Below are 27,627 nucleotides of genomic sequence, written 5' to 3'. Positions count from 1 at the left end.
CTTCGGCTTCATCTACCATCATACTCTACACTTGCATTCTCTATAGTCTTTGCTCAAGATATGGTACAAATTGGAAATTTCCAGAATACCATGCTTTCTCACACTACGAGGCTTCATTCACACATGCTGCTTTTTCCTGCATTAATCTCCTGTTCCCAAGCTTCCATATACACTTGCCTAGGATTACTTTATCTTTCAACACCACATCAGGTTAGAGGTACACGCTGTATCTTCCTACAGTACTTTTAACTTACTTCCAGCTAAAGCACTTATCACAATGTTTATTTACCCACTGACCCAAGAGATTGTATGCTTCCCAAGGACAGGCCTTTTTACCACCCCCACCCCAATTTCAAAGCACCTATCACAACGTCTCCTACTGAGTATGTGCTTAATCAATGCTTGTCGGATGAGTGAGTAAATGAGCAAATGAAAGTTTCAAATAGAGCACCTTACCTCAGATATATCAAAATGAAAATCTAAGGTCTTCCCAGGCAACTCCTTGGAGACATTATTAAAAATCTTGGTGAAGGATATTTCAGGAGAACCTAGATCTCCTCCATAGGTCTTGGGGATATCGTTGGGCACAACGAGACTTGCAGAGCGAGAGACCACCAGTTTTAATATGTTAAGGGCTTCCTTCCAGTAAGGACTCTGTTTTCAAAAAAATAATGCACATATAAAAATTATAAACATATATTTAAGAACCAAAATTTAGTGTACACTGTAGACAATGAAAATATTGTTTCTGCAAAAACTTCTGTAAATCATTCGCTTTTACTTTCAGGTCCTTAACAGAGGATCTGAGTTACAAAAGTTAAGAAAATTATTATTTCTACTGTCAGATTTATGAGACATCATATGCATTACAACGCTACCAATTCAGAATTGGTATTGCATTTCTCCTAATCGGTGCTTCACAAATACTAATTTAATTTAGGAAGTCTAATAGAGTAATCTGGCAGTAGGTTAAACAAAGGGGTTGTATGTACGTGAACTTTCTAGATAAATGAAGTTTATGCTTTCAGACTCTAAACTTTAAATAAGTCTTTTTTGAAGTCTTGGAGGCAAATAATTTTTAATGCCTACTTTCTTTTTCAGACACAAAAATATTTAAAAAACTAAAAAGAATTTAGATTTTTTCTCGATGACCCAAGCCCAAATCTGAAGGGTAGGATCGGAATGATTCCTAATTTTGATTAATCATTACATCTAAACTGATGTTCTCAGGAGTTACTGAGTTGTATAGGGTGAGTTTTTTCCCCCTACACATATGGTGGCTATGTTCTTTGAGTTATTTTTCTGCTTTCAGTTTTTCTGTATTTCGACCAACATAATTTAAAATGATTTACATGGCAGATGTACCTGTAAATATTAAAGAATTAATGTTTATCCTGTTAATGGTGATAATGTTAATATGGTTATATTATTTTAAAAGTCCTTATCTTTTAGAGAAACTTAAAAATTATGTATGAATAAAATGGTATGATGTCTGGGATTTGCTTCAACATAATCCGGAGGGGTAATAGGAGTGAGGAGAATAGAAATGAAACAGAATAATGAGTTGATTGTTGATGGGTACAAAAGGAAGCATTCATTACATAGTCTATTTTTTATATTTATTTGAAATTTTCTACAGTAAAAAGGTTTTTAAAAAGCTAAAAAAAAGATTACTTGTAGAGAAGAAAAATCAATTTCTAATAAAGAATTTACAGTATTTTTCTGCCATCTGTTGAAAAGCATACACGTCAAAAAAACTTTTTTTTCTGATTTATGGTAACATAATCACATCTCAACCTTGTGCTATACATATTGTTTCACAGCTGACCATTCTGTCAACGACCAAAAGGAAGTGAAAAATCTTTGGCAGAACTGAGTTATCCAATATGTTTAATAACCTCTTGATATGAAGACACCTAAAGCACAAAATATTTAATAAATATAAAAATGTCCACATAGATTGTGACATTTTAAGTACATCATTTTTTTTTAACGTTTTATTTATTTTTGAGACAGAGAGAGACAGAGCATGAACGGGGCAGGTGCAGAGAGAGAGGGAGACACAGAATTGGAAGCAGGCTCCAGGCTCTGAGCCATCAGCCCAGAGCCCGACGCGGGGCTCGAACGCACGGACCGCGAGATCGTGACCTGAGCCGAAGTCGGCCGCTTAACCGACTGAACCACCCAGGCGCCCCAAGTACATCATTTTTTAAAAGTAGTTTATATTTAACAAAGTTATGACTAAGTAGACATCATCATTTTTTTCTGACAGAAATAATTAGAAGCTCTCGGCATTGCAAAAAGCTAAAACTTTTTCAGAGATGTTTCTATAAAGTATATTGGTAGTTGTGCCTAAAATACAAAAGATTATCAGGAGGAGCTCCATTCTGTGAAATGTTTAATGTCTGAATAAAGCAGATGTCACTTAACCATGATGACCCGTCAGCTAAATATGACTTCGGTTCACACAAGAGTCGAAAATAAATTTGGGTCAACATTTTGAAATTAGGAGATTTTACAGAAAAACCCACATTTCCAGTTTCTCTTTAAAAGTTAGAAGTTCTGGCTGCCCTGGATTCTATATTCCAACATGGCAGCCAGGAGGGGAAGCTAAGTTGTGCTGTTCCTTTTAGATGGGGAGTGTGCCTTCACTTAGTCAGAAATCTATGCCCTCATATGGTTACTTGCTTGCCCAGTGGACACGTGAGCTTGTGGTTCTGAATATAAAATAATGCATCTGCATTTTTTTTAATTAGTAATTCAATGTGGTGTGTGTCTCTATGGGAGACCCAGCAAATACTTGATGAGTTAACCTCTTATACCTTAAGAAGAAAAGAAAAATGTGCTTTAGAAAAAAATACATACAATTGTTATTTGGTGAAGCCTCTCATTCAGAGAGAAGATAGAGAAAATAAACAGGGTCACCAAAGAATTTTAACGTTATTTGCATTCACTGATCTTCAAGGGAATATAAAAGGAATCTGGATTACTGAACGGAATAATGGAAACCAATAGCATTTTATTACTTTCAGATATGGGCTAAGACACAAATTCATCACTAACCAAGTATTTCCATTTGTAAGTTTTGCTTTCTTGAATGCAAATATAACTGGGGTAGAAACAAAAATCTTAATCTGTTAAGGCTCTTAAAGAGTTTGCTCTCTTTGGTAAGTTGTATCCACAACACTGCTCTGCTCAGCAAGACCTTTCTTAACAGATAATTCAAAGGTGAAATTCAGTACAGACCAGACTGACTTACCATCATTTACGTGGTTTAAACCAAGTCTGATTTCCTACTTTCTAAATATCTGGGCTCCTTCTATCAGACACAGAAAATACCTCTAAAACACAGACTCTACAAAGAGCTCTTCTGTTTCTAAAAGTAGTACCTGTTCAGTAATAGAATCTGGTTAGTAGCAGGTACAGAAGAGTCACAAGTATACTGTCCAGAGGTGATGACAGCTGCCACTCATGTACATTCTTTCCAGCCACTACTGACATGTGTATTCAGAGATGTAACAATTAATCAAAATTGGAAATCACACCAATCCTGCCATTCAGAGTTTGCTTTTTGTCACTTACATGAAGAACATTTTTTCCATGTCATAAGTATTCCTGGAAACATGACTTAGGGACTAACTACTTCCCTATTCTTGAACCTTTCAAGTGTTTTTTTTTTGTTTTTTTGTTTTTTTGTTTTGTTTTTTTTTTTTTATGATCATAGGATTGTTTTACAAGGAATTCTATACATAAATTTTGTGGTCACTCACCTGTACATATTTACCAATAATCTTTATGATCTCCAGATTGAACTGCTTGACCGGGGCAGCAGAGAGGTCAATATGGCTCAAAAGACTATAGATGATCTGTAGTAATGACTGCTGCATGCTGGACAATCCTTTCTCTAACAGCTAAAAGTAATATAAAGAGTATAATTTCATGAGGTTAAGGAAAATTCAGTATTTATATTTATGATGCTGAAAAACAGAACAGATTTAATCCATGATTTTATGGTTAGATGATCAGAAATCCAGAGACTAATAAATAACAAAGGTAAAAGACAATGTCTATTACCATCACTTGTCCTCAGTTCAGAAAGGATCAATAGATAATTATTTTTATCTTAATCTTAGTGTTTTCTTTCATTTTCCGAGCTAATTTGAGTTAAACACCACTTATTCTAGGTTAAGAAAAAAACCATCATACCACCATCACCAAAGAATAACTATCCCCAAACCATTCACAACAGCCACTTGTTAACTATGTGATCTTAGACAAGTTTCTCAACCTCTGAGCCATGATTTTTTTTTAAATAATAATCACACTGTCTACTTTATATTGTTTGCAGGACGATTAAATATATGTGGTTCTAAATATACACAACTAGTTTCAGTACTGTTGTTAGGAATAATTTCAGAATTAACAATAATAATAAAACAGTTCACATCGTCAGTTCACTTTTTTTTTTTAAGATTTTTAATTTTTTTAAAGTAATCTCTATACCCAACGTGGGCCTCGAAATCACAAACCCGAGATCAAGAGTTGCGTGCTCCACATACTGAGCCAGCCAGGCACTGCTCTCTGCCATCATCAGCTCTCTTAAATGTAAGGTTGATGGGAGCAAACCTATCAAACCAACACCTTAAAAATGCACACCAGTCCGAAACTGGTTTTTATGATAGTCCTAAAGCATTCTGTGATAGTCAACATCAGGGATATAGCTAAGTTAAACAGTGTTTTGAGCCATATTTAAAATACCTATTGAGTTATGAATAATTTTTTAAGTTTATACAGTGTTTTAGGTTTAATTTTTAGAGGTCGGTTTTTAAAAAGGAAGGTATCACTTTATTATAAGCTGACAAAAATTTTTAGTGAGTAGGAATTTCTTCCTTTTGAGATTCTTTGTGGATTATCTACTCAATAATTTATTTTTTAGGCATGAAGTTACTTTCTCAACAACCAAATATTAACTTTTTCAAAAAAATGTTCATTTCTTTTGAGAGACAGAGTGTATGCGAGCAGGGGTATAGAAAGTGAGGGAGAGAGAGAATCCCAGGGAGGCTCCATGCTTAGCCTGGAGTCAAATGTAGGCCTTGATCTCGTGACTGGGAGATCACGACCTGAGCCGGTATCAAGAGTTGGCTGCTCAACCAACTGAGCCACCCAGGCACCCTGATATTAACTTTTTATGATATTGTAGGGCTAGTGTTTTTGTAATTCCATCTTTAGCCACTCAAATCATATCTTAGATCAGGGAGCAAACATATTATCAAAATAAGAACTTACCCAGCAAAAATGCCTTTGCACACCATTTTATTCTAGAAAGGATTTCACAGTCAAGAACTAATTTTTCACAAACAAAAAATTATAACCATTCTCTAGGATCAAGACCACTGAAAACCCATTTCTTAGTTGAAATAAAGGTGTAGTTTACGTTATTTTGAGTTTTATGTCACTTAAGGACAGTGAATATGAAAATATATTTAAATGTTAATATATTTACTTAATATTTTAAATAAAAGGTAAAGTTTTATCTTATTTTGAGTTGATATCACTTGAGGACAGTGAATGAGAAAATAAACACTGAAAATGAAAATTAAAAAAAAAAAAACCCTTCATACTTGAAAGTATGCTTTATACTTTCTTTATACTGGAAAGGAATTACCCATATTTTACTTTTAAAAAATGTTATCTGTATTCACTTTCAAACACAATTTAAAGATTAATTAGTATCAGTACTGCTTCTAGAAATAAATCCACGTGAAAATTTTGCCACAGTTAAAAAAATTACATTTTTTCTTTTTTTTGATAAATTTACCTCTGCAAGATAAGTCACAAGATTAAATGTAGTATCTGAGAAGGAATCATGCAGATATCTACATACTACGTTGATCCAGTTAGAACAGTCTCTGGAATATGTGTGTGTACTATACAAACTCATCATGTGAGCCAGATTGACCAGCGCTGGGCATTTCTCTTCTGCACACACCTAAAAAACAAAGAAAATAGTGTCATTCACCCCAAATAAAGGCAATTTAAGGTTTAAACTTGATTTTATACTAAATGTATTTATTGAAAAATTTAGAGGTAGGTGTTGAAGCTTTAATGCATTTTATTTTAATCCAGTAGAAAAGTTAAATAAGAGAGGACAAGAAAAGAGGAAAAAAAGCACAAGGTATTCCTGAGGCTCTGTAAAGCTGCCTTTGGTAAAACCCCTACATAGTTTTGTAAATGCTACATATCATTTTATAACTGTTTTGGAAAATCCCTGCATGGTTCAGTGCACAATAACGGAACAGGCAGTCTCCACTGAGGAGTTTGCAGCCAGGTTGGGACCAGCCCCAGACCTTCCCTTCCCTGTGCCCCCCTCCCCACCCCTTCAGGGGAGCAGTCAACTGCAGAGCCGCTCACATGTGTGACATATTCAAAAGACTCTACGGGAGCTCTGATAGAGCTAAGTCCTGCACCTGCAGTGAATGACAGACAACCTGTAGGATAGACCCCAAACTGCTCTTCAGGAAATAAGCTCCTAAGGTCCTTGGCCAGTAATTTAATGTCACTTCAAAATGTATTGACCTCCTAGAATTTGTTTGATACAACATTATGGAAACCGAATCAATAAATGTTTGTGGGGGATGCCTGGGTGGCTTAGTCGGTTGAATGTCCAACTTCGGCTCAGGACGTTCATGGGATCGAGCCCAATATCAGACTTTGCGTTGACAACGTGGAGCCTGTTTGGGATTTTCTGTCTCTCCCTCTCTCTGCCCTTCCCCTGCTCATGCTTGCTCTGACTCTCTCTCAAAAATAAACATTAAAAAAAAAAATGTTTGGGAGGATCTTACTGACCACATGTACCTTGTTTGCTTGTTCCCTGAGTTACTGGTGAGGATGTTCCTTAGTCTGCTCCGGGGGGCACCTGAATAATGCAGAACTGGGGAAAGGGCCACACTACTCTTTCATTCCCACCTATCACAGAGCTGTCCCTGTGAAGTAGCTATCGTCTACTTTTCCGTTTTTCGTTTTCATTTATTCTACCATCTAATTGATGTTTTGTTATGTATTTTCACAAACCTAGAACAATTATTTATTTATTTAAAAATTTTTTTATGTTTATTTATTTTTGAGAGAGACAGAGTGCGAGCAGGGGACGAGCAGAGAGAGGGAGACACAGAATCCAAAGCAGGCTCCAGGCTCTGAGCTGTCAGCACAGAGCCTGACGCAGGGCTGGAACCCACACGGGTGAGATCATGACCTGAGCTGAAATCGGAGGCTCAACTGACTGAGCCACCCAGGCACCCCAAACCTAGAGCATTTATTAAAGAAAGTATGGTTGACCCTTCAACAACACGGGATTTAACTGTGTGGGTCCACTTATATGTGGATTCTTTTCGATAAGTATAGTACAGTACTGTAAGCCTATTTTCTCTTCCTTGTGATTTTCTTAGTAACATTTTCTTTGCTCTAGCTTACTTTATTGTAAGAATACAGTATACATATAGTATACAAAATATGTGTTAATTGACCTGTTTGTGTTATTGGTAGGGCTTACAGTCATCAGTAGGGTATTAGTAATTATGTTTTGGGGGAGTAAAAAGTCATATGTGACTTTCAACTGTGCAGGGGGGGGGGGTTGGTGCCCATAACCCCTGTGTTGTTCAAGGTCAACTGTAGAAAATTACCTTTTAAAATACATATATTTTTCAACTTTCAGATGAATATAACTATTACTTTGATTCATCATGAGGACATTATCATTGGATAGACCTGAAATATGAAGATATGTAAGGCTGTGAAGACCATTAAAAGTAACTTAAAAGCTGCTTAATAAAATTATTTAAAGTAGTTAATAATGTATTGCCCTTTTACCTATAAAACATACACTAGGAAGAAAATAAATTTACGTTTCTCATTTGTATTTCAAAATATAATTAATCATGCTATTTTTTTTAAATCACATAATTTTATCATTTCACAATTTGTTATTTTTTAGGAATAATTTTTATATTTTTTTTTTTAAAAAAAAAAAAAAAATTTTTTTTTTTTTTTTCAACGTTTATTTATTTTTGGGACAGAGAGAGACAGAGCATGAACGGGCGAGGGGCAGAGAGAGAGGGAGACACAGAATCGGAAACAGGCTCCAGGCTCTGAGCCATCAGCCCAGAGCCCGACGCGGGGCTCGAACTCACGGACCGCGAGATCGTGACCTGGCTGAAGTCGGACGCTTAACCGACTGCGCCACCCAGGCGCCCCAATTTTTATATTTTAAAATAAGTTCTTTTTGATTTTTTTTTAGAAAAAGAGAATGTGAGCAGGGGAGAGGGGCAGAGGGAGAGACAGAGAATCATAAGCAGGGCTCCATCCCACGACCCAGGGATCATGCATGACCTGAGCCAAAATCAGGAGCTGGACGCTGAACTGACTCAGCTGCCCAGGTGCCCAATTAAAGTAATTTCTGTAAAGCAAAATTTTAAAATGTATATCTTCCTGAAAAATTCTTCTAGGATTCTTATGTTCTTAAAAAAACAGGTTTTTAAAGCATGATCTTTTTATTTGTTTAATCTCTACATGCAATGGGGGGCCTGAACTCAAGACCCCAAGACAAAGAGTTGCATTAAAGCATGATTTTTAAAAACCTTTAATTGAAAAGGAAGAAAATTCCTAGGAATGTATGCTGTGTAATTTTAAAGAAAATGGCTAAATGTGGATTTAATTTTGGAAATTTTGAATTACCAGGTTAAAATATGACTTCAAAAGACTGTCTTATAAGCAAACATTTTTAGCATACTATTTTTTGCCATAATGAATAGCTTAAAAGGACAATATTTGTCCTAAGTGTTGCCTCGCTTTGAAATCCTGTGCTCTCCAAGGGCACAAACAGAACTAGGGATATTTGCATAATGAGGAAGCACATAATGGCAGAAAATTGCTCTCAACAGTTTAAGTGAGAGAATAATTAAGGAATCCATTTAATTCACATCCTGCAGGTTGCTGAAAGCCGAGGGAAGGAACCTTTGTGTGCTGCTCAACAGGAAGAAAACAGACTTAACGACAACTTATGACGCACACAAAGCCATGTTTGATTTCTTAGAAACAAAAAGGTATCTGGGACTTTCCTGTGCTTTGCCCTGGTCAAGACGGCAGAGGCCTGACCCTCTGAGGGGTGCCCACATCCTTCGGGCTGGGCTGGGCTGAGTTCTTCTCTTATGCCAGCATTCAGCAGGAAGTTCTCAGACGGGAAGTGTCACCTGCCATTCTAAATGCTCCTACTCTACTTCCCTGATGATAGGATTCATGCTTTTTATTTTTTGAAATCCCAAAGTAAGCCAATATACTTTTTTTTCCCTTTATATGTTCTTTCTTATCTCTCGTGAAAAAAAAATACATCTTTACAACATTTTTCTAATGATGTATCATTAGAATACTAAAAGGAAAGGTATTTTAATAAATTATTTTGTACCACTTTCAGACCTCATTAATGCAAGTATGTGTTGTTGGGTGTTTAGGGCAATCCTTTTCAAAATTAAGATGTTTCCACTAACTATAATAATGGCTCTTTTTGGGGCGCCTGGGTGGCGCAGTCGGTTAAGCGTCCGACTTCAGCCAGGTCACGATCTCGCGGTCCGTGAGTTCGAGCCCCGCGTCGGGCTCTGGGCTGATGGCTCAGAGCCTGGAGCCTGCTTCCGATTCTGTGTCTCCCTCTCTCTCTGCCCCTCCCCCGTTCATGCTCTGTCTCTCTCTGTCCCAAAAAAAATAAATAAACGTTGGAAAAAAAAATTTAAAAAAAAATGGCTCTTTTTTTTAAAAATACATGCTTTTAAAATGATTATGTTAAAAATCTCTCCCTATCTAATTTAGAAATTTACTGAGGGATGGATTCAACAGCATATTTTATTACATATGATCTTGCCACTTATTAAATATTATCTATCAAGATAACACAAGGTTTCTAGTTTTGTGACTCTTAATGTGATTCATTGGGCTGGGATAACCCGGGGAGAAATCTGCACTTACCAGTCATGGGATCTGGGCACTGGAGAAGTGGGTGTTTTACTTGGCTTTCTGCATGCTTGCTCTTTCCCCTTACTGCTGTGTTACTTTTGTTAAATAACCCTCAGCTTTTAAAGGGCTGCTTATAGAAAAAGCTCTTCCAGAGAATTTTACTTGCTTATTCCCTTCTGTTGAAGATTTCTCTGCTTTTCCTCCCCCTGCTTTAGCTAGGTTATCTTATACTGCTATCTTATACTCCTCTCCCCCAGTTCACTTAATTTCCTGCTGTATGTACAGGACTTGTAAATTTATAGAACTCCTTCTTATAACTGTCTATATTTTCAGTTGTTAAAGCCTTTTTTCCTAAGACTCATTAACTGACAAAAAAAGAAGAAAGAAAGAAAGAAAGAAAGAAAGAAAGAAAGAAAGAAAGAAAGAAAGAAAGAAAATTAAGAATTAAGTTTAAGCAGAAGGCAAGTTATTTGGGTTATTTTTCTTGAGAGGAAATTATTTTTAAAAATCATCTTTTTTAAAAGTATGATCAAGAGCTCTAACACTTTCGAGCAAATGTTAACAGATGACTTAAAAATAGCTACGTTCCTGTTTCAGAAACAATGGGAGGGAAAGAGCCAAATAAGGAAGGGGAAAGGATGAAGCCAGCAAAGAGAGACGAAGAGAATGTTTAAAGAAAAAAAAGGCAAAAAATAAAAGAAGAGAGAACTTTCGGAGCCACAAAATGTGTTTTGCCCTCTTCTTCTCAGGGCCTTTGCACGTGCAATTTCTCATGCCTGGAAAACTTCTACCCTCGGCCCTGTCGTTCCTTGTTTCTCATCCAGGGATCTTAGTTTGGTTATTCCTATTCAGCCTGCAGTGTCGGCTTTGAGAGGATTTCCTCTAGGCGGACTGTTGCTTTCTGTGCCCCGAGAGTACTGTCCTTTCACTGCACTTATCAGACAGACTCTATGGCCACTGTCTACTATTATACCCTTAGTGTAAGGCCCACAGGGGCAAGTACTCTGTCTACTTTGATTATCACTGCATTTCTGGCACCTAACCCAGTGCTCAGCAAATATCTGGTGGTGAACAAAGGAATGAATTGGAAACTGATAGAGAAGCAGAAGACAAAAGTAGGGAAAGGGAACCGAAAAAGACTCAGACTCAGCGGAGCTTTACTCTAAACAAATAATTTTATTCACTGTGATTTGAACAGTGGTAGCTTACATCATGACTGCAAAACTCCTTTATATGGAGGAAAAGAATAAAAAGATGTGAAATTCACAGCGGAAGTGACGGTAAAAGATTTTTAAGAGATTCCCCCCTTTAAGATAAACTCCAGAGAAATTTCCCGCTAGCGTTTATCTTTCAGCGTAACATTTGCTTACCTTTGCTATTCGACTAGCTGTTTCTTTGCAAAACTGAGTTGGGCTGTCAAAATGCTGGATTAAGTGAGGCAATAAGCAAAGGATGTTAAGAGGAAAGCCTATCAAAAAAAAAGCAAACAATAACCAATTTTTATTGCACATTATTTAAAAAATTCAAGGTATTTTTTTTAATGGTTCACGGAAACCATTTTCTTTTTATTTCCTGGAGTGCCTGATCTTCTAAATGCTTTCTTTCTTTTTTTTTGCTTTTACCAAAGAATTTAAGCTATCTCACATATTAAAAACAACAACAACAACAACAACAACAATAACAACAACAGCAGCAGCAGCAACCCATGATTGTTTGTGGAAAAGCAGAAATTAGAGTTCAAAACAAATGATTAGTTTATATTTCACTACACTAGAAAGCAGAGAGCTGGTGCAATTCTGTTAACATCACCTGACAACTGGGAAGGATCCACCAACGTGTGCTTGGAGACGGCGATGAGTTTACTGAGGAGGTGCACGGTCATCTCTTGTGTAGATACTGAGGTAAAACCCTTAAGGAAGAGCTGCTGAAGGCCTGGGAAGTTACTCCATTTCAATTTGCTTTGTACATTTTCAATCTTCTCTCGACTCTCTGATTTATCCAAAGGCAAATGGATAAGCAGTTTGTTGAGAAGCCTGAGAGCCAGGAGGTATTCATATTCGTAATCCGATTCTAATAGCGATGCTGCTATCCAAAAAATGGTGGCCATCAAGTTGGCAGGCTCAGTAGGGGACTGCACGTCATACATGCCTTTCTCTCGCAGGGAAGAAAGGCTTCTAGTCCTTGCTAAACTATTGCTATGGTTTATCCGTCCATCCATTATGTCCAGTGTGTTACTCCTCCGCCGGTCACCTCTTCGGTCACCAATTAAACTTAATCTCAAAGAGTTACTTCTTGCGTTACTGTTATATCCCAAATAACTGCTGCTGTTAATGGGACTTGTGCTTAGATTGAGTTGTCCAGTGCTTTTCCTGTTAGCTGCATACTTGTTTCCCATTAGAGGATCATGGTATGAGGTTCTTTACAAAAAAAATTAAAAAAAAAGAAAGGAAAATAAATGCATGTACAATCGCTTCTTTGGCTACATATTTACTCTCAAAGACACTGAAAAAAAAAACAGTAACTGTTACCAGGACAAATTATGTTTCGGTATCTGACTTCGCCTCATCAAATTTCAGCCCTTTCCTCCACATTAAAGCAAAATGTACAACAGTCTCTTTCCTACTGTGGCCAACTGTTTCCTGTGAGTTGGACGGCGTTTGATTTGAAGTGAAAATTCTGCTACCGTTATCACTGACCACCTTCAGCTCTGGGATTTAGTGAACATTACATCCAAAGCAGACCTCATTTGTCTTCTCCCCAAACTTGATGGTCCCCATATCCTTATTTCTGTTAATGCACACTCTTTACCCGCCACCCCCCCCGCCCCCAAATCAAGCTCAAAAATGTATGTTTGATTTCTCCTCCCTCACATCCAATTATCACAGATTTAAAAATAATGACAGAATGCTTCCTGTATGTGCCAGGAGTATGGAAAAGCTAGGAATAGGGGGGATTCTGGGAAGATGGCGGCGTAGGAGGACGCTGGGCTCACCGCGCGTCCTGCTGATCACTTAGATTCCACCTACACCTGCCTAAATAACCCAGAAAACCGCCAGAGGATTAGCAGAACAGAGTCACCGGACCCAAGTGCAGACGAGAGGCCCACGGAAGAGGGTAGGAAGGGCGGCGAGGCGGTGCGCGCTCCACGGACTGGCGGGAGGGAGCCGGGGCGGAGGGGCGGCTCGCCGGCCAAGCAGAGCCCCCGAGTCCGGCTTGCAAAAGCGGAGGGGCCTGACGGACTGTGTTCAGACAGCAAGCGCGACTTAGCAAGCGCGACTTAGCGTCTGGGAGGTCATAAGTTAACAGCTCTGCTCGGAAAGCGGGAAGGCTGGAGGACAAAGGGAGGGTGAGCTGCGGAGCCCCCGGACGACAGAGCTCAGTTTGGCGGGGAACAAAGGCGCTAGCCAGCGCCATCTCCCCCGCCCATCCCCCAGCCAAAATCCCAAAGGGAACCGGCTCCGGCCAGGGAAATTGCTCGCTCCGCGCGAACACCCAACTCTGTGCTTCTGCGGAGCCAAACCTCCGGCAGCGATTTGACTCCCTCCGGCTGCCACAGGGCCCCTCCTGAAGTGGATCACCTAAGGAGAAGCGAGCTAAGCCTGCCCCCCCTCCCGCCGTGCACCTTGCCTTCCCACCCCAGCTAATACGCCAGATCCCCAGCATCACAAGCCTGGCAGTGTGCAAGTAGCCCAGACGGGCCACGCCACCCCACAGTGAATCCCGCCCCTAGGAGAGGGGAAGAGAAGGCACACACCAGTCTGACTGTGGCCCCAGCGGTGGGCTGGGGGCAGACATCAGGTCGGACTGCGGCCCCGCCCACCAACTCCAGTTATACACCACAGCACAGGGGAAGTGCCCTGCAGGCCCTCACCACACCAGGGACTATCCAAAATGACCAAGCGGAAGAATTCCCCTCAGAAGAATCTCCAGGAAATAACAACAGCTAATGAGCTGATCAAAAAGGATTTAAATAATATAACAGAAAGTGAATTTAGAATAATAGTCATAAAATTAATCGCTGGGCTGGAAAACAGCATACAGGACAGCAGAGAATCTCTTGCTACAGACATCAGGGGACTAAGGAACAGTCACGAGGAGCTGAAAAACGCTTTAAAGGAAATGGAAAACAAAATGCAAACCACCACGGCTCGGATGGAAGAGGCAGAGGAGAGAATAGGTGAACTAGAAGATAAAGTTATGGAAAAAGAGGAAGCTGAGAAAAAGAGAGATAAAAAAATCCAGGAGTATGAGGGGAAAATTAGAGAACTAAGTGATACACTAAAAAGAAATAATATACGCATAATTGGTATCCCAGAGGAGGAAGAGAGAGGGAAAGGTGCTGAAGGGGTACTTGAAGAAATAATAGCTGAGAACTTCCCTGAACTGGGGAAGGAAAAAGGCATTGAAATCCAAGAGGCACAGAGAACTCCCTTCAGACGTAACTTGAATCGATCTTCTGCACGACATATCATAGTGAAACTGGCAAAATACAAGGATAAAGAGAAAATTCTGAAAGCAGCAAGGGGTAAACGTGCCCTCACATATAAAGGGAGACCTATAAGACTCGTGACTGATCTCTCTTTTGAAACTTGGCAGGCCAGAAAGAATTGGCACGAGATTTTCAGGGTGCTAGATAGCAAAAATATGCAGCCGAGAATCCTTTATCCAGCAAGTCTGTCATTTAGAATAGAAGGAGAGATAAAGGTCTTCCCAAACAAACAAAAACTGAAGGAATTTGTCACCACTAAACCAGCCCTACAAGAGATCCTAAGGGGGACCCTGTGAGACAAAGTACCAGAGACATCACTACAAGCATAAAACATACAGACATCACAATGACTCTAAACCCGTATCTTTCTATAATAACACTGAATGTAAACGGATTAAATGCGCCAACCAAAAGACATAGGGTATCAGAATGGATAAAAAAACAAGACCCATCTATTTGCTGTCTACAAGAGACTCATTTTAGACCTGAGGACACCTTTAGATTCAGAGTGAGGGGATGGAGAACTATTTATCATGCTACTGGAAGCCAGAAGAAAGCTGGAGTAGCCATACTTATATCAGACAAACTAGACTTTAAATTAAAGGCTGTAACAAGAGATGAAGAAGGACATTATATAATAGTTACAGGGTCTATCCATCAGGAAGAGCTAACAATTATAAATGTCTATGCGCCGAATACCGGAGCCCCCAAATATATAAAACAATTACTCATAAACAGAAGCAACCTTATTGATAAGAATGTGGTAATTGCAGGGGACTTTAACACCCCACTTACAGAAATGGATAGATCATCTAGACACACAGTCAATAAAGAAACAAGGGCCCTGAATGAGACACTGGATCAGATGGACTTGACAGATATATTTAGAACTCTGCATCCCAAAGCAACAGAATATACTTTCTTCTCGAGTGCACATGGAACATTCTCCAAGATAGATCATATACTGGGTCACAAAACAGCCCTTCATAAGTTTACAAGAATTGAAATTATACCATGCATACTTTCAGACCACAATGCTATGAAGCTTGAAATCAACCACAGGAAAAAGTCTGGAAAACCTCCAAAAGCATGGAGGTTAAAGAACACCCTACTAACGAATGAGTGGGTCAACCAGGCAATTAGAGAAGAAATCAAAAAATATATGGAAACAAACGAAAATGAAAATACAACAATCCAAACGCTTTGGGACGCAGCGAAGGCAGTCCTGAGAGGAAAATACATTGCAATCCAGGCCTATCTCAAGAAACAAGAAAAATCCCAAATACAAAATCTAACAGCACACCTAAAGGAAATAGAAGCAGAACAGCAAAGGCAGCCTAAACCCAGCAGAAGAAGAGAAATAATAAAGATCAGAGCAGAAATAAACAATATAGAATCTAAAAAAACTGTAGAGCAGATCAACGAAACCAAGAGTTGGTTTTTTGAAAAAATAAACAAAATTGACAAACCTCTAGCCAGGCTTCTCAAAAAGAAAAGGGAGATGACCCAAATAGATAAAATCATGAATGAAAATGGAATTATTACAACCAATCCCTCAGAGATACAAACAATTATCAGGGAATACTATGAAAAATTATATGCCAACAAATTGGACAACCTGGAAGAAATGGACAAATTCCTAAACACCCACACTCTTCCAAAACTCAATCAGGAGGAAAGAGAAAGCTTGAACAGACCCATAACCAGCGAAGAAATTGAATCGGTTATCAAAAATCTCCCAACAAATAAGAGTCCAGGACCAGATGGCTTCCCAGGGGAGTTCTACCAGACGTTTAAAGCAGAGATAATACCTATCCTTCTCAAGCTATTCCAAGAAATAGAAAGGGAAGGAAAACTTCCAGACTCATTCTATGAAGCCAGTATTACTTTGATTCCTAAACCAGACAGAGACCCAGTAAAAAAAGAGAACTACAGGCCAATATCCCTGATGAATATGGATGCAAAAATTCTCAATAAGATACTAGCAAATCGAATTCAACAGCATATAAAAAGAATTATTCACCATGATCAAGTGGGATTCATTCCTGGGATGCAGGGCTGGTTCAACATTCGCAAATCAATCAACGTGATACATCACATTAACAAAAAAAAAGAGAAGAACCATATGATCCTGTCAATCGATGCAGAAAAGGCCTTTGACAAAATCCAGCACCCTTTCTTAATAAAAACCCTTGAGAAAGTCGGGATAGAAGGAACATACTTAAAGATCATAAAAGCCATTTATGAAAAGCCCACAGCTAACATCATCCTCAACGGGGAAAAACTGAGAGCTTTTTCCCTGAGATCAGGAACACGACAGGGATGCCCACTCTCACCGTTGTTGTTTAACATAGTGCTGGAAGTTCTAGCATCAGCAATCAGACAACAAAAGGAAATCAAAGGCATCAAAATTGGCAAAGATGAAGTCAAGCTTTCGCTTTTTGCAGATGACATGATATTATACATGGAAAATCCGATAGACTCCACCAAAAGTCTGCTAGAACTGATACATGAATTCAGCAAAGTTGCAGGATACAAAATCAATGTCCAGAAATCAGTTGCATTCTTATACACTAACAATGAAGCAACAGAAAGACAAATAAAGAAACTGATCCCATTTACAATTGCACCAAGAAGCATAAAATACCTAGGAATAAATCTAACCAAAGATGTAAAGGATCTGTATGCTGAAAACTATAGAAAGCTTATGAAGGCAATTGGAGAAGATTTAAAGAAATGGAAAGACATTCCCTGCTCATGGATTGGAAAAATAAATATTGTCAAAATGTCAATACTACCCAAAGCTATCTACACATTCAATGCAATCCCAATCAAAATTGCACCAGCATTCTTCTCGAAACTAGAACAAGCAATCCTAAAATTCATATGGAACCACAAAAGGCCCCGAATAGCCAAAGGAATTTTGAAGAAGAAGACCAAAGCAGGAGGCATCACAATCCCAGACTTTAGCCTCTACTACAAAGCTGTCATCATCAAGACAGCATGGTATTGGCACAAAAACAGACACACAGACCAATGGAATAGAATAGAAACCCCAGAACTAGACCCACAAACATATGGCCAACTCATCTTTGACAAAGCAGGAAAGAACATCCAATGGAAAAAAGACAGCCTCTTTAACAAATGGTGCTGGGAGAACTGGACAGCAACATGCAGAAGGTTGAAACTAGACCACTTTCTCACACCATTTACAAAAATAAACTCAAAATGGATAAAGGACCTAAATGTGAGACAGGAAACCATCAGAACCTTAGAGGAGAAAGCAGGAAAAGACCTCTCTGACCTCAGCCGTAGCAATCTCTTACTCGACACATCCCCAAAGGCAAGGGAATTAAAAGCAAAAGTGAATTACTGGGACCTTATGAAGATAAAAAGCTTCTGCACAGCAAAGGAAACAACCAACAAAACTAAAAGGCAACCAACGGAATGGGAAAAGATATTTGCAAATGACATATCGGACAAAGGGCTAGTATCTAAAATCTATAAAGAGCTCACCAAACTCCACACCCGAAAAACAAATAACCCAGTGAAGAAATGGGCAGAAAACATGAATAGACACTTCTCTAAAGAAGACATCCAGATGGCCAACAGGCACATGAAAAGATGTTCAGCGTCGCTCCTTATCAGGGAAATACAAATCAAAACCACACTCAGGTATCACCTCACGCCAGTCAGAGTGGCCAAAATGAACAAATCAGGAGACTATAGATGCTGGAGAGGATGTGGAGAAACGGGAACCCTCTTGCACTGTTGGTGGGAATGCAAATTGGTGCAGCCGCTCTGGAAAGCAGTGTGGAGGTTCCTCAGAAAATTAAAAATAGACCTACCCTATGACCCAGCAATAGCACTGCTAGGAATCTACCCAAGGGATACAGGAGTACTGATGCATAGGGGCACTTGTACCCCAATGTTCATAGCAGCACTCTCAACAATAGCCAAATTATGGAAAGAGCCTAAATGTCCATCAACTGATGAATGGATAAAGAAATTGTGGTTTATATACACAATGGAATACTACGTGGCAATGAGAAAAAATGAAATATGGCCTTTTGTAGCAACGTGGATGGAACTGGAGAGTGTGATGCTAAGTGAAATAAGCCATACAGAGAAAGACAGATACCATATGGTTTCACTCTTATGTGGATCCTGAGAAACTTAACAGGAACCCATGGGGGAGGGGAAGGGAAAAAAAAAAAAAAAAAAAAAAAGGACGTTAGAGTGGGAGAGAGCCAAAGCATAAGAGACTGTTAAAAACTGAGAACAAACTGAGGGTTGATGGGGGGTGGGAGGGAGGGGCGGGTGGGTGATGGGTATTGAGGAGGGCACCTTTTGGGATGAGCACTGGGTGTTGTATGGAAACCAATTTGTCAATAAACTTCATATAAAAAAAAAAAAAAAAAAAAAGAAAAGCTAGGAATACTGAAGTCTGCTGGGGGAGATGGATAAGTAAAACTTCACTGCTTGTTACTTGCTTTATTCAAATATGAAGAGAACACCGTGGGAACCCCCAAAATGGAGTAAGTGGCGCTGCCCTCGGGGAGTTAGAAACATCCGAGATGGGTCTTGAAGGATAAATCGATTCAGGAGGTGCAAGGAAGAGAAAGCTGGAGGAGAGGAGCAATTTGTGGAAGGTGTGAGTCAGGAGGGGGCAGGCCTGCTGTGGGGCAAGGGGATGTCGAGCGCAGCGGGAACGGAGCCGGGCAGTGAGGCTGAAGCCGAGTCACACGCGGCAGCAGAAGGACCCCTGACCGGGCCATTACAAGAACACCACCGCCACACAGAGCGCTGGGACTTTTCGCATGGGCTCCCTGTCCGAGGCTCCTTTTCCCACTGCTGGTCCATCGGAATGTTTTGATATCATTCCCACCAGCAATATTAGGAAAACTTAACGTTATGGTTAGGCGTATTCAGCTATGGCAGTTCTGTATACGAATCTACAGTTCGCCTGGATGCAATTCTTACTGAGAAAGGGCAGAAAGAAGATCGTAATGCTTCATGGTTTCGGCCAAAGTGTCAATCGCAGACTCCAATGTGAGCAGGAGTTCAATCACAAACCCCTAGGAGAAAAGGCAGGTCTTAATTCATTACGCTTTGGAAAAAAAGGAAATTAGAATGGACTTCCCGAGGAGATTTAAAATTAGAACAAACTCAACATTAACATTACAAAATGATTAAACTCTTGAGCAACATGATCTTGCTGATTGATGAAAACTCCTCAAACTAATGGTTATAATGGCACCACGATCCACCCAAAATTGCTTAGGCCAAAAATCTACGAGTCATTTTTGTTTCTTTCTCTCACGTCTAAGTTAAGTCCGTTGGCAAGTCTTGAAAATACTACTTTAAAATATATCTGAAATCTGATGACCCCCCTCCACACTTCCATAGCTTCCCTTCAGCTAAACTACCACCATTTCAGCGTGGACTTTTACAACGGCCTCTTAAATGACTCCTATTGCCCTCCTGAGTGCCCACCTAGCCTCCAGAGTGAATTTTTTAAATAGCAAACTATATCCATCACCCTCCTCTCAAGGCCTGTGAGTACTGTTCGCCATCACTTACAAGTAAAATGTCACCTCTCCCTAGACCTCTCTCACCTCCCCACATAATCTGGACCTGTCCCTATCGATCTTCAGATGCTAGACACCACCATCCAATAAACTAGCCATACTGGTTTGCTTCATGTTCCTCAAAAACAGGCTTGTTGCTTCTGCCTCAGGGCCTTTGCACTCACTACTCTTATTTCTCTGCCTGAAATATTCTTCCGTATTATCACAGGACTCACTTCATTTACGTATGTGTTTAAAACTCACCGTCTCAGATGGTCACATATAAAACAGCTCCCTCTCCCATACTGCTCCTTAACCCATTACTCTACCTTATTATGTTCATAGCAATAATCTCTAAATAAAAGTGTGTTACATATTAGTGGTGGATTAGAGGCTTATTTCTCCAACAGAATGTGAGCTCCAGAATGCCAGGAACTTGGTTGCTACCAGATCCCCAGTGTCTAGAACAGTGTTAATAAAATCATTAGTCTGCATAGACTTAAGTTCTCTATTGCATTATTTCATTTAATTTACCTTAACAACTCAACATTCTACATTTAAATTTAAATCCCAGGATAAATATGCAAGTGTGGGCCGTATGTGTGTGTGTAAATGTAAAGCTTTCTCTGATTCGCACTGAAGTATGTGATTCGATTAGTATGTTATTATCACGTACAAAATTTTGTTCCTTAATTCTTTGCCTGCTTGTTGGCATTTGATGCCAATGCCGTGTAACCATTATCTTGCTTGCCCTGCGGTGCTCTGTACTTGGCAAATGAGTCCTTGACAATGAGTAGCTGCTCAATGGCTGCTGAACGAATTTAATGCAATACCTGTGCATCTTCTCCCGGATCCCCTACAGTTTCTACAAGTCTGGAGAGAACATCAGAAAGTGTAGTTGCAGAAAGAGGCTGCTTTAGGGCCCTGAAAATCTGGAAGGATCTCCCAGCATAGTGTCGAGAAGAACAAGAAAGTGCTGTTTGTAGAGCAACTTCACTAAGATGATGTTCCAAATGCATTCCTTCTGTGAAGACAAAGGAAACAAGTGAGTGCTTCTTGTTGCTTGGAATGCAGGGTTATCATCAGCCGCTAACCATTTTAAACCCGGTGCCCAGCACAGTGCCTGGCCAACCGGGCAGGCACTCAGGCTTTATGGCAATGTTTTCTCTTTCCATTAAACTCCATTTGCATTTTACTTACTTATTTTGTAATCTTTAAAAAAAAAAAAAGTATTTATTTATTTATTTTATTTGAGAGAGGGCACGAGTGGGGGAGAGGAGCAGAAGGAGAGAGAAAACACGAAGCGAGGGGCAAAATCACCTCTAGTTGAGAACCACTACTTTAGACAGATACGGTTTTTTTTTTACAGTAACTTTCAGAATGTGTTGATTTCAGATCACAGAAGCCGCCTACTGTATAAAAAAGAATTCAAGTTTGTCCTCTCCATCTATGTTCCTTTAATGTAATCGTTTCATAATACACAACTGCCCTGTAACTTTATTATGCCACCACACACAAAATGAAGCACCCCGGAATGTCACAAGTGGCTTTCTTATTTTTTAAGGAGTAACTTAATTTTTCAAGGAATAACTTAATTTTCCTTTAATCAAAAGCTATCCATCATCACTAATAACTTCAGAAAGAAGACCTGTCTAAAACTTTTCACTTTAGACTTCTCAACTGTCAACTCATTGCTACACATGACCAGAAGTTTTCACGTCACATGAAAAAGTCTCATTGAAAGTATTATCTGAAATATTTAATGAAAGATACCTGAGCTTGACTGCTTAAAAACAGAAACCACATGTTTCAAAAATGTAGTTAACTGCTCAGCACTCTTGATGTTAGGATTCTTGGCAGAAACATCCTCATGGTTCCAAAGGGGCCCTCTTTTTCTGAAAACAGAGAACAGACATAATGCCCGTGGTTTTCAACTTACATTAACGGTTTTACTCACAGTTACATTAGATGTGCATTTGCCATGAGAAAGGACAGTAGTGGGCTAAGCCAAATAGCATGTCGCACAGTCGACTACTATTTACATACTTGAGCATGTGATGGTTTATGGCAAGAGAGGAAGATCCAGGTTACATGTGATTTCAGTCTTCCATCATTGCAGTTGGACTCTCTCAGAGGTGGTAGGAAAGGATGACAGACTTTTACAAAGTGAGAAGAGCACTGGGAACTGCTTATGTGTCATAGGTCACAGCAGTATAATTTGGAGAGGCTAGAATGTATTTAGATTGCAATGCGAAGGAAATAAGTTACTAGCTGAAGATCCAGCATAAGTTTAAGAGAGAACGGTTTCCTGTTGACTCTTTCTTTAAAACATCTTTGCATTCTCAAGGCTGCCGCCTTGGTTAGTAAGGGTTCAACCCCGTATCACCTCAGGCCCAAAGTGCCCTGAAAACCTCCTTTGTGGTCACGTAGCCACCAGTATCTGACAGCTCTAATTCATCCCGTTCATTGCTCTGAGACTGATTTTCTCAACCTATTTTTTTTTTTTAATTTTTTTTTTAACGTTTATTTATTTTTGAGACAGAGAGAGACAGAGCATGAATGGGGGAGGGTCAGAGAGAGGGAGACACAGAATCGGAAACAGGCTCCAGGCTCCGAGCCATCAGCACAGAGCCCGACACGGGGCTCGAACTCACGGACCGCGAGATCGTGACCCGAGCAGAAGTCGGCCGCTTAACCGACTGAGCCACCCAGGCGCCCCATCTCAACCTATTTCTTTAATTGTGCTTCTCACCCTTCCCATCCAGCTCCAGGATTTTCAATAACGTCTGCTTTCTTGAAAGATCTGTAGCCTATGGCTGAGGCCTCAGAGCCCTCCAGTTTGACTTCTCCCTGGACTACAAAGTTTTCTTGTCCAGAAACTTTTCCCTCAGCATTACAGTCAGACTGGGTTACTCACCATTTCCAATACTTTATTTCTCAAGCCCCTGATGGTTTCGCTCTCTTGCTGTGGGACACCAGCCCCCCTTCTTTCTCCCCATCCATTTCTTCCATACTTATGGTGCCTTGCAAAGAGTAGGCGGTCATAAATAAATATTTGATGACTGACTGATAATGTAGCTAATGAAAGTGGAATATGTATTCAGGTAAGACTGTATTCTCTTTGGGTACTTGGTATCCAAACACACTTGAGGCCCTCCTCCAGTATAACTGTGTGAGCACAACAGGAGAAAGTCATTGGAGGCATCCAATTTTCTAAGTATCACCCAATACAAACCTGTGTATTCCCAATCAGTGGCACACCAGAAATCAAAAACAGGGTTCACTGTAGCTGACAAAAAAGAATGACTTAACACAGGTATGTTGCCAGAATGGTGAGAAATGTAACGTTACCTTGAGGTAATGAATTCCATGAGGGTTTTGACTTTTCCATCCTGCTCTACGGAGATGTCGACCTCATTGAGGAGAGTGGTGTGTAGATGGGAAATGGCAGCGCTGTTATTTCCTAAGCTGATACTAGAAGAGGTAGAACTTGAGCTAAGCCCTGAGTCAGTCATAGGGGAGGGCTGGTAATCAGGTATAAAATCACTAACGCCCGCTGTAAGAGAAAGATGGCCGTCAATACCCAGACATGAAAGGATCTCATACATTATTGAAAGCGTCAAACTATCCTTCCTTACAGGAACCTGTAGTTCCTTACAGGTTATGTGGGACACATGAGGGAATCTGTTGCTGTCAGCTGATACAAATCAGCACTCCTTCTGCGGGAACCTCATAAGCACCAAATTCCATCAAGTGAGTTTGGGGGGCAAACATTGTCTCCCACAGCCTATTATTAAAACTTAGCTATTTGGGTTTGCTGTGAAGTCTTTTGCTGCCATCTGCTGAAGAAAGTTGAAAGTGGCACTTTCCTAATATTTCGGCACATTGCCTCTTTTCCACAATGTGAACTGATTTTTCTTATGGAAAGGATTCTATACTTTCCACTTCATTTTACCTGAAGAAAGACAATTTTAAAGTCTTTGTAATATTTATATTATGTCAATTATTAAATTCTTTTTATTACTAATGCCTATAGTCACAAAATGGCAAAAGAAGCCTTAAGAACAAACAACAAAAACCAACTATGGAATTTTTAAAAAGATGTTTTAACATAAAAGAGACAGTAAACTTTATTCATATTTTAGCCACATTTTAAAAGGTGCAATGTTTCCTAATAATTGTTTTCTTACTAACCACAGGGTTTTCACTAAAGAACATTAACCCTGAATCTGACATTACATGATTAGTAAGAAATGTAATTTTATTTCATTTTTTAAAAACAATTATTTTCTAGGTCATCTATTATTAACCTGATGATACAGACAAATGGATAAGTAAGTTAGGGCTATTAGGAAAGAAGAAAATAGAACTTGCAAAGTAAATTAAAAAAAAAATGACACCAATAGTGAAATAACTTTTATATTAAAGTCTCATTAATTTGGACCGCATTACTTCCAAATGTATAATTTGGAATTTACTAGACTTAAAAATGCCTAACATTTTAAAGACAGTAAACATAATCAAATGAACAATAAAATGTTAATGTCTTGCTTTGTTCATTTCTCAGATCTTGAGAGCACGAGGAATGTAATACAGGTTCAACATCTTCTCGATAACTGTGCTCTGTAAGCAAAGCACTGTTTCACTGATCCTCAACCTGCATGTTGAGAACTTAAAATTCTTATGACAAAGAAAGACCCTTACAGGTGATATAGACTCAAATACTCCGAGTTTAATTCTTTTACCAGTTAATGATGTAAATGGTACTTAAAATCATAAAACTACATTTAAAGCCTTTCAACTTTTATTTAGTTGACTTTCTCTGTTATAGTTTCCAAATGAACAAAGCATGATTCCATTGTCAAACTGGACGTTTAAAGCAAATACCTGTGCAAGTGTAATCTAAGTGTGCGGTCTGTTTGACCGTGAGCGCCCTGGGCTCGTTAAACTCCCTGTTCCTGAGCAGGACAGAGGCAACAGCGCGGATGTTACTGCTGGGTCCCGTGACTATTAGCAGGTGCAGGAGCAGGCGCTTACAGTGCTCGTACACCTCGGGGTGGCAGTGGTCAGACCCTGAGAACGACAGTTGGAAATCATCGTCAGTGAAGAGACATCACAAGTACCCTTACCTTCAAATGCATATTTTATTTTATTTTTTAAAATGTTTTATTTATTTTTGAGAGACGGAGAGAGAGAGAGAGAGAGAAAGAGAGACAGAGTGCCAGCAGGGGGTTGGGGCAGAGAGAGAGGGAGACACAGAATCCGAAGCAGGCTCCAGGCTTGGAGCGGTCAGCATACAGCCCAATGTGAGGCTCAAACTCACGGGCTGGAGATCATGACCTGAGCTGAAGTCGGAAGCTTAATTGACTGAGCCACCCAGGCACCTCCCAAATGCATATTTGAAAGAAAAGCAGAAAATACAGAAAATATTTTGTACAAGATGATGTACCACACGGTAATTCTTATTGGCCTGGAGTTTGTAACAATAGCCTATTGTCTTACAGTTAGCAGGGGGAATCAAGACAAGTTTTCAATGCATCTTGTGTCTAAAACTTAGTAACCTATTAGAAATTATTACTCTGTGACAGAATACTCAATGTAAATGACTTTTTTTTAAAGGCAAGCATTTTTTGTGCCTAGCGCACAATGAAAAGTCAGTAGATGTTTGATTACTGAAACATCGAAGTAATAAATGCGCACATCAGGAAAACTTCAGGTAAGATGACTACCTTGACTTTCTTCAGGAAGCCAATCCTACAAGCATGAAAAGTATTGTGATGGATCCCACAGATGGTCCCTATTGTGGACCGTCTGATTATTACAGCACAAAGTCCACTGCTACTGAGGGCACAGTGGACTTTCAGCTGTAATAATCAGACGGTCCACAATCCCATTCTTTTGAGAAATACTTGGACCCCATTTTAATTTTCCTTTTACTCTGCAAATTTCCAGTCTGAGAGGTAAGTTAACTTTACTCTTGCTGTGGGTACCGAATTTTTCCTGCTAGACGGTAACTGTGCTTGTGAGCAGTGGAGGGACGACAGGACAAGAACGGGAACGCGAAGAGAAGACCTGTTTGTGGTTACAAGAGAGGCGAGGACTGACTCCCTATTAGACCATGAGAATCCCCGTAAAAAGTGTCATGGGAGTTACGTACCAAACAACGGTTAATAGAAATACCAAAAAACCAGACTGCCTTTAAATTGTCACAGAAATATAACGTCATGTTGCGTCAGAACGAGTGTTAATTACCTATAAAAATTGCATGAAGAAGAAGATGGAGGTAGCTTCCCCATTCCACCTTCACACTGTGGTCAATGATCAGATCCGTCAAAAGGATCACAGCTATGTTACACCTGTGACAAACGAGACGCCTGTTACTGTCGCAGCAGAGTAAACCTGGAGCGAATCTCATGCCAGTTACTTGCAGCCTTTAATATTGTATTTTATGGACAAATACAACTTCTCAAGAAAAAAAGAGGAAAAGAAATATAGCTGAAGAAACCGTTAAGTGATGGTTCTAGAAAAAAACATTACCTGCTAAGGGCTCCCCAAGGGCAAGGGCCACATTTTCTTCATCTTCAACCCTGACACCTAGCACACTGCTTGCCACATAGTAGGTGTTCAGTACGTGTTGGTTACATTAATACATTTTGAAAGAATGCCGTAACTATTCTACTGTGATTCTGCTAAGTAAAATTCAGTTTAACTCAACTCCAAACAACAGTGCCTCTAGTACTGCGAGATATTTTTCAGAGGAAGTAACTGGGTCCCAGAAAGGTCAAGTAACTATGCCAGACACCCAGAAAAGCAGCAGCAGACGTAGATTTAATAGTATTAATGGTAAACAGAGGTCTGAGTGTTGAGACTTCTCGAAATCTAAACACATGGATCTGATTTGTTGTAGCATGGCAAGAGAGAAGTGGCTTTTATTCTGTGTTGTCAGATAGCATAAAGAAAGCTGAAAGTATTAAGCAGCGATTTGGCTCGTATGAAATAGGAATGATGCTGTAGTCCACCTGTGAAGAGGTAATCCAGGTGATGACGTTTCAGGCAAGTAATCCACCAGTGGTGACCAGCAGCCTCCAGCTGGTGGGAAGGGTAGTGGCTCTCCTTGATTATGCTCCATCACTTTCAGTCGCCAATTAGAATAAAGTGGCATTGAATCACCTATCAAAATAAAATGATCTCATTTTCTACACCATCTCTTTTCTGCCAACATACGCAAACGCTAGTAAGACACCAACGATTTACAGCATTGGAAAGTGATACAAAATAACTTCCCACTCTTCGGACATAGGTTTGCTAGGAAGACCTGCGTACAAACACTATCACACTAAGCAAATCAGAGACGGAAAGAGGTATCCATTCGGGCTCTATCCTTTCTATCAAAGCAAAACTATACTAGCGCTTCATGAGATTTCAGAGTTCACGTCCAAGCCATGAAACCACATTATAGGTCAAGCTGCCTTGTCACCAGGGCCTTCTGGTAAGTTACTCAACTCTAAATTTTCTGAGACAGGGCCAACACAAACCCATCTTAAAAGGAAATCTGCTCTACCGCAGTGG

The 27,627-nt window shown here is 39.6% G+C and overlaps 1 protein-coding gene across 6 annotated transcripts in view; it reads right to left on the bottom strand.

Annotated features, from left to right (window-relative positions):
* The window catches only part of FRYL (FRY like transcription coactivator), a 279,655-nt gene that overhangs the window by 39,824 nt on the left and 212,204 nt on the right, over positions 1-27,627 (bottom strand). For all 6 annotated transcript variants that reach the window (XM_030313899.2, XM_030313898.2, XM_030313897.1 and 3 more), the window contains 12 exons: positions 27,078-27,228; positions 26,311-26,414; positions 24,946-25,131; positions 23,410-23,614; positions 21,832-21,953; positions 20,892-21,082; positions 19,472-19,566; positions 11,809-12,416; positions 11,370-11,467; positions 5,819-5,989; positions 3,771-3,911; positions 457-654 (listed from right to left, as the gene is read on the bottom strand). In XM_030313899.2, the coding sequence (XP_030169759.1) occupies positions 457-654; positions 3,771-3,911; positions 5,819-5,989; positions 11,370-11,467; positions 11,809-12,416; positions 19,472-19,566; positions 20,892-21,082; positions 21,832-21,953; positions 23,410-23,614; positions 24,946-25,131; positions 26,311-26,414; positions 27,078-27,228 (2,270 nt within the window). The remainder of the gene's footprint in view (positions 1-456; positions 655-3,770; positions 3,912-5,818; positions 5,990-11,369; positions 11,468-11,808; positions 12,417-19,471; positions 19,567-20,891; positions 21,083-21,831; positions 21,954-23,409; positions 23,615-24,945; positions 25,132-26,310; positions 26,415-27,077; positions 27,229-27,627) is intronic.

This window comes from Lynx canadensis, chromosome B1 (assembly GCF_007474595.2).
Source record: "Lynx canadensis isolate LIC74 chromosome B1, mLynCan4.pri.v2, whole genome shotgun sequence".
Classification (NCBI taxonomy): Eukaryota; Metazoa; Chordata; class Mammalia; order Carnivora; family Felidae; genus Lynx; species Lynx canadensis.
The sequence above is the reverse complement of the archived record's forward strand: the minus strand, read 5'-3'. Positions and strand labels throughout refer to the sequence as shown.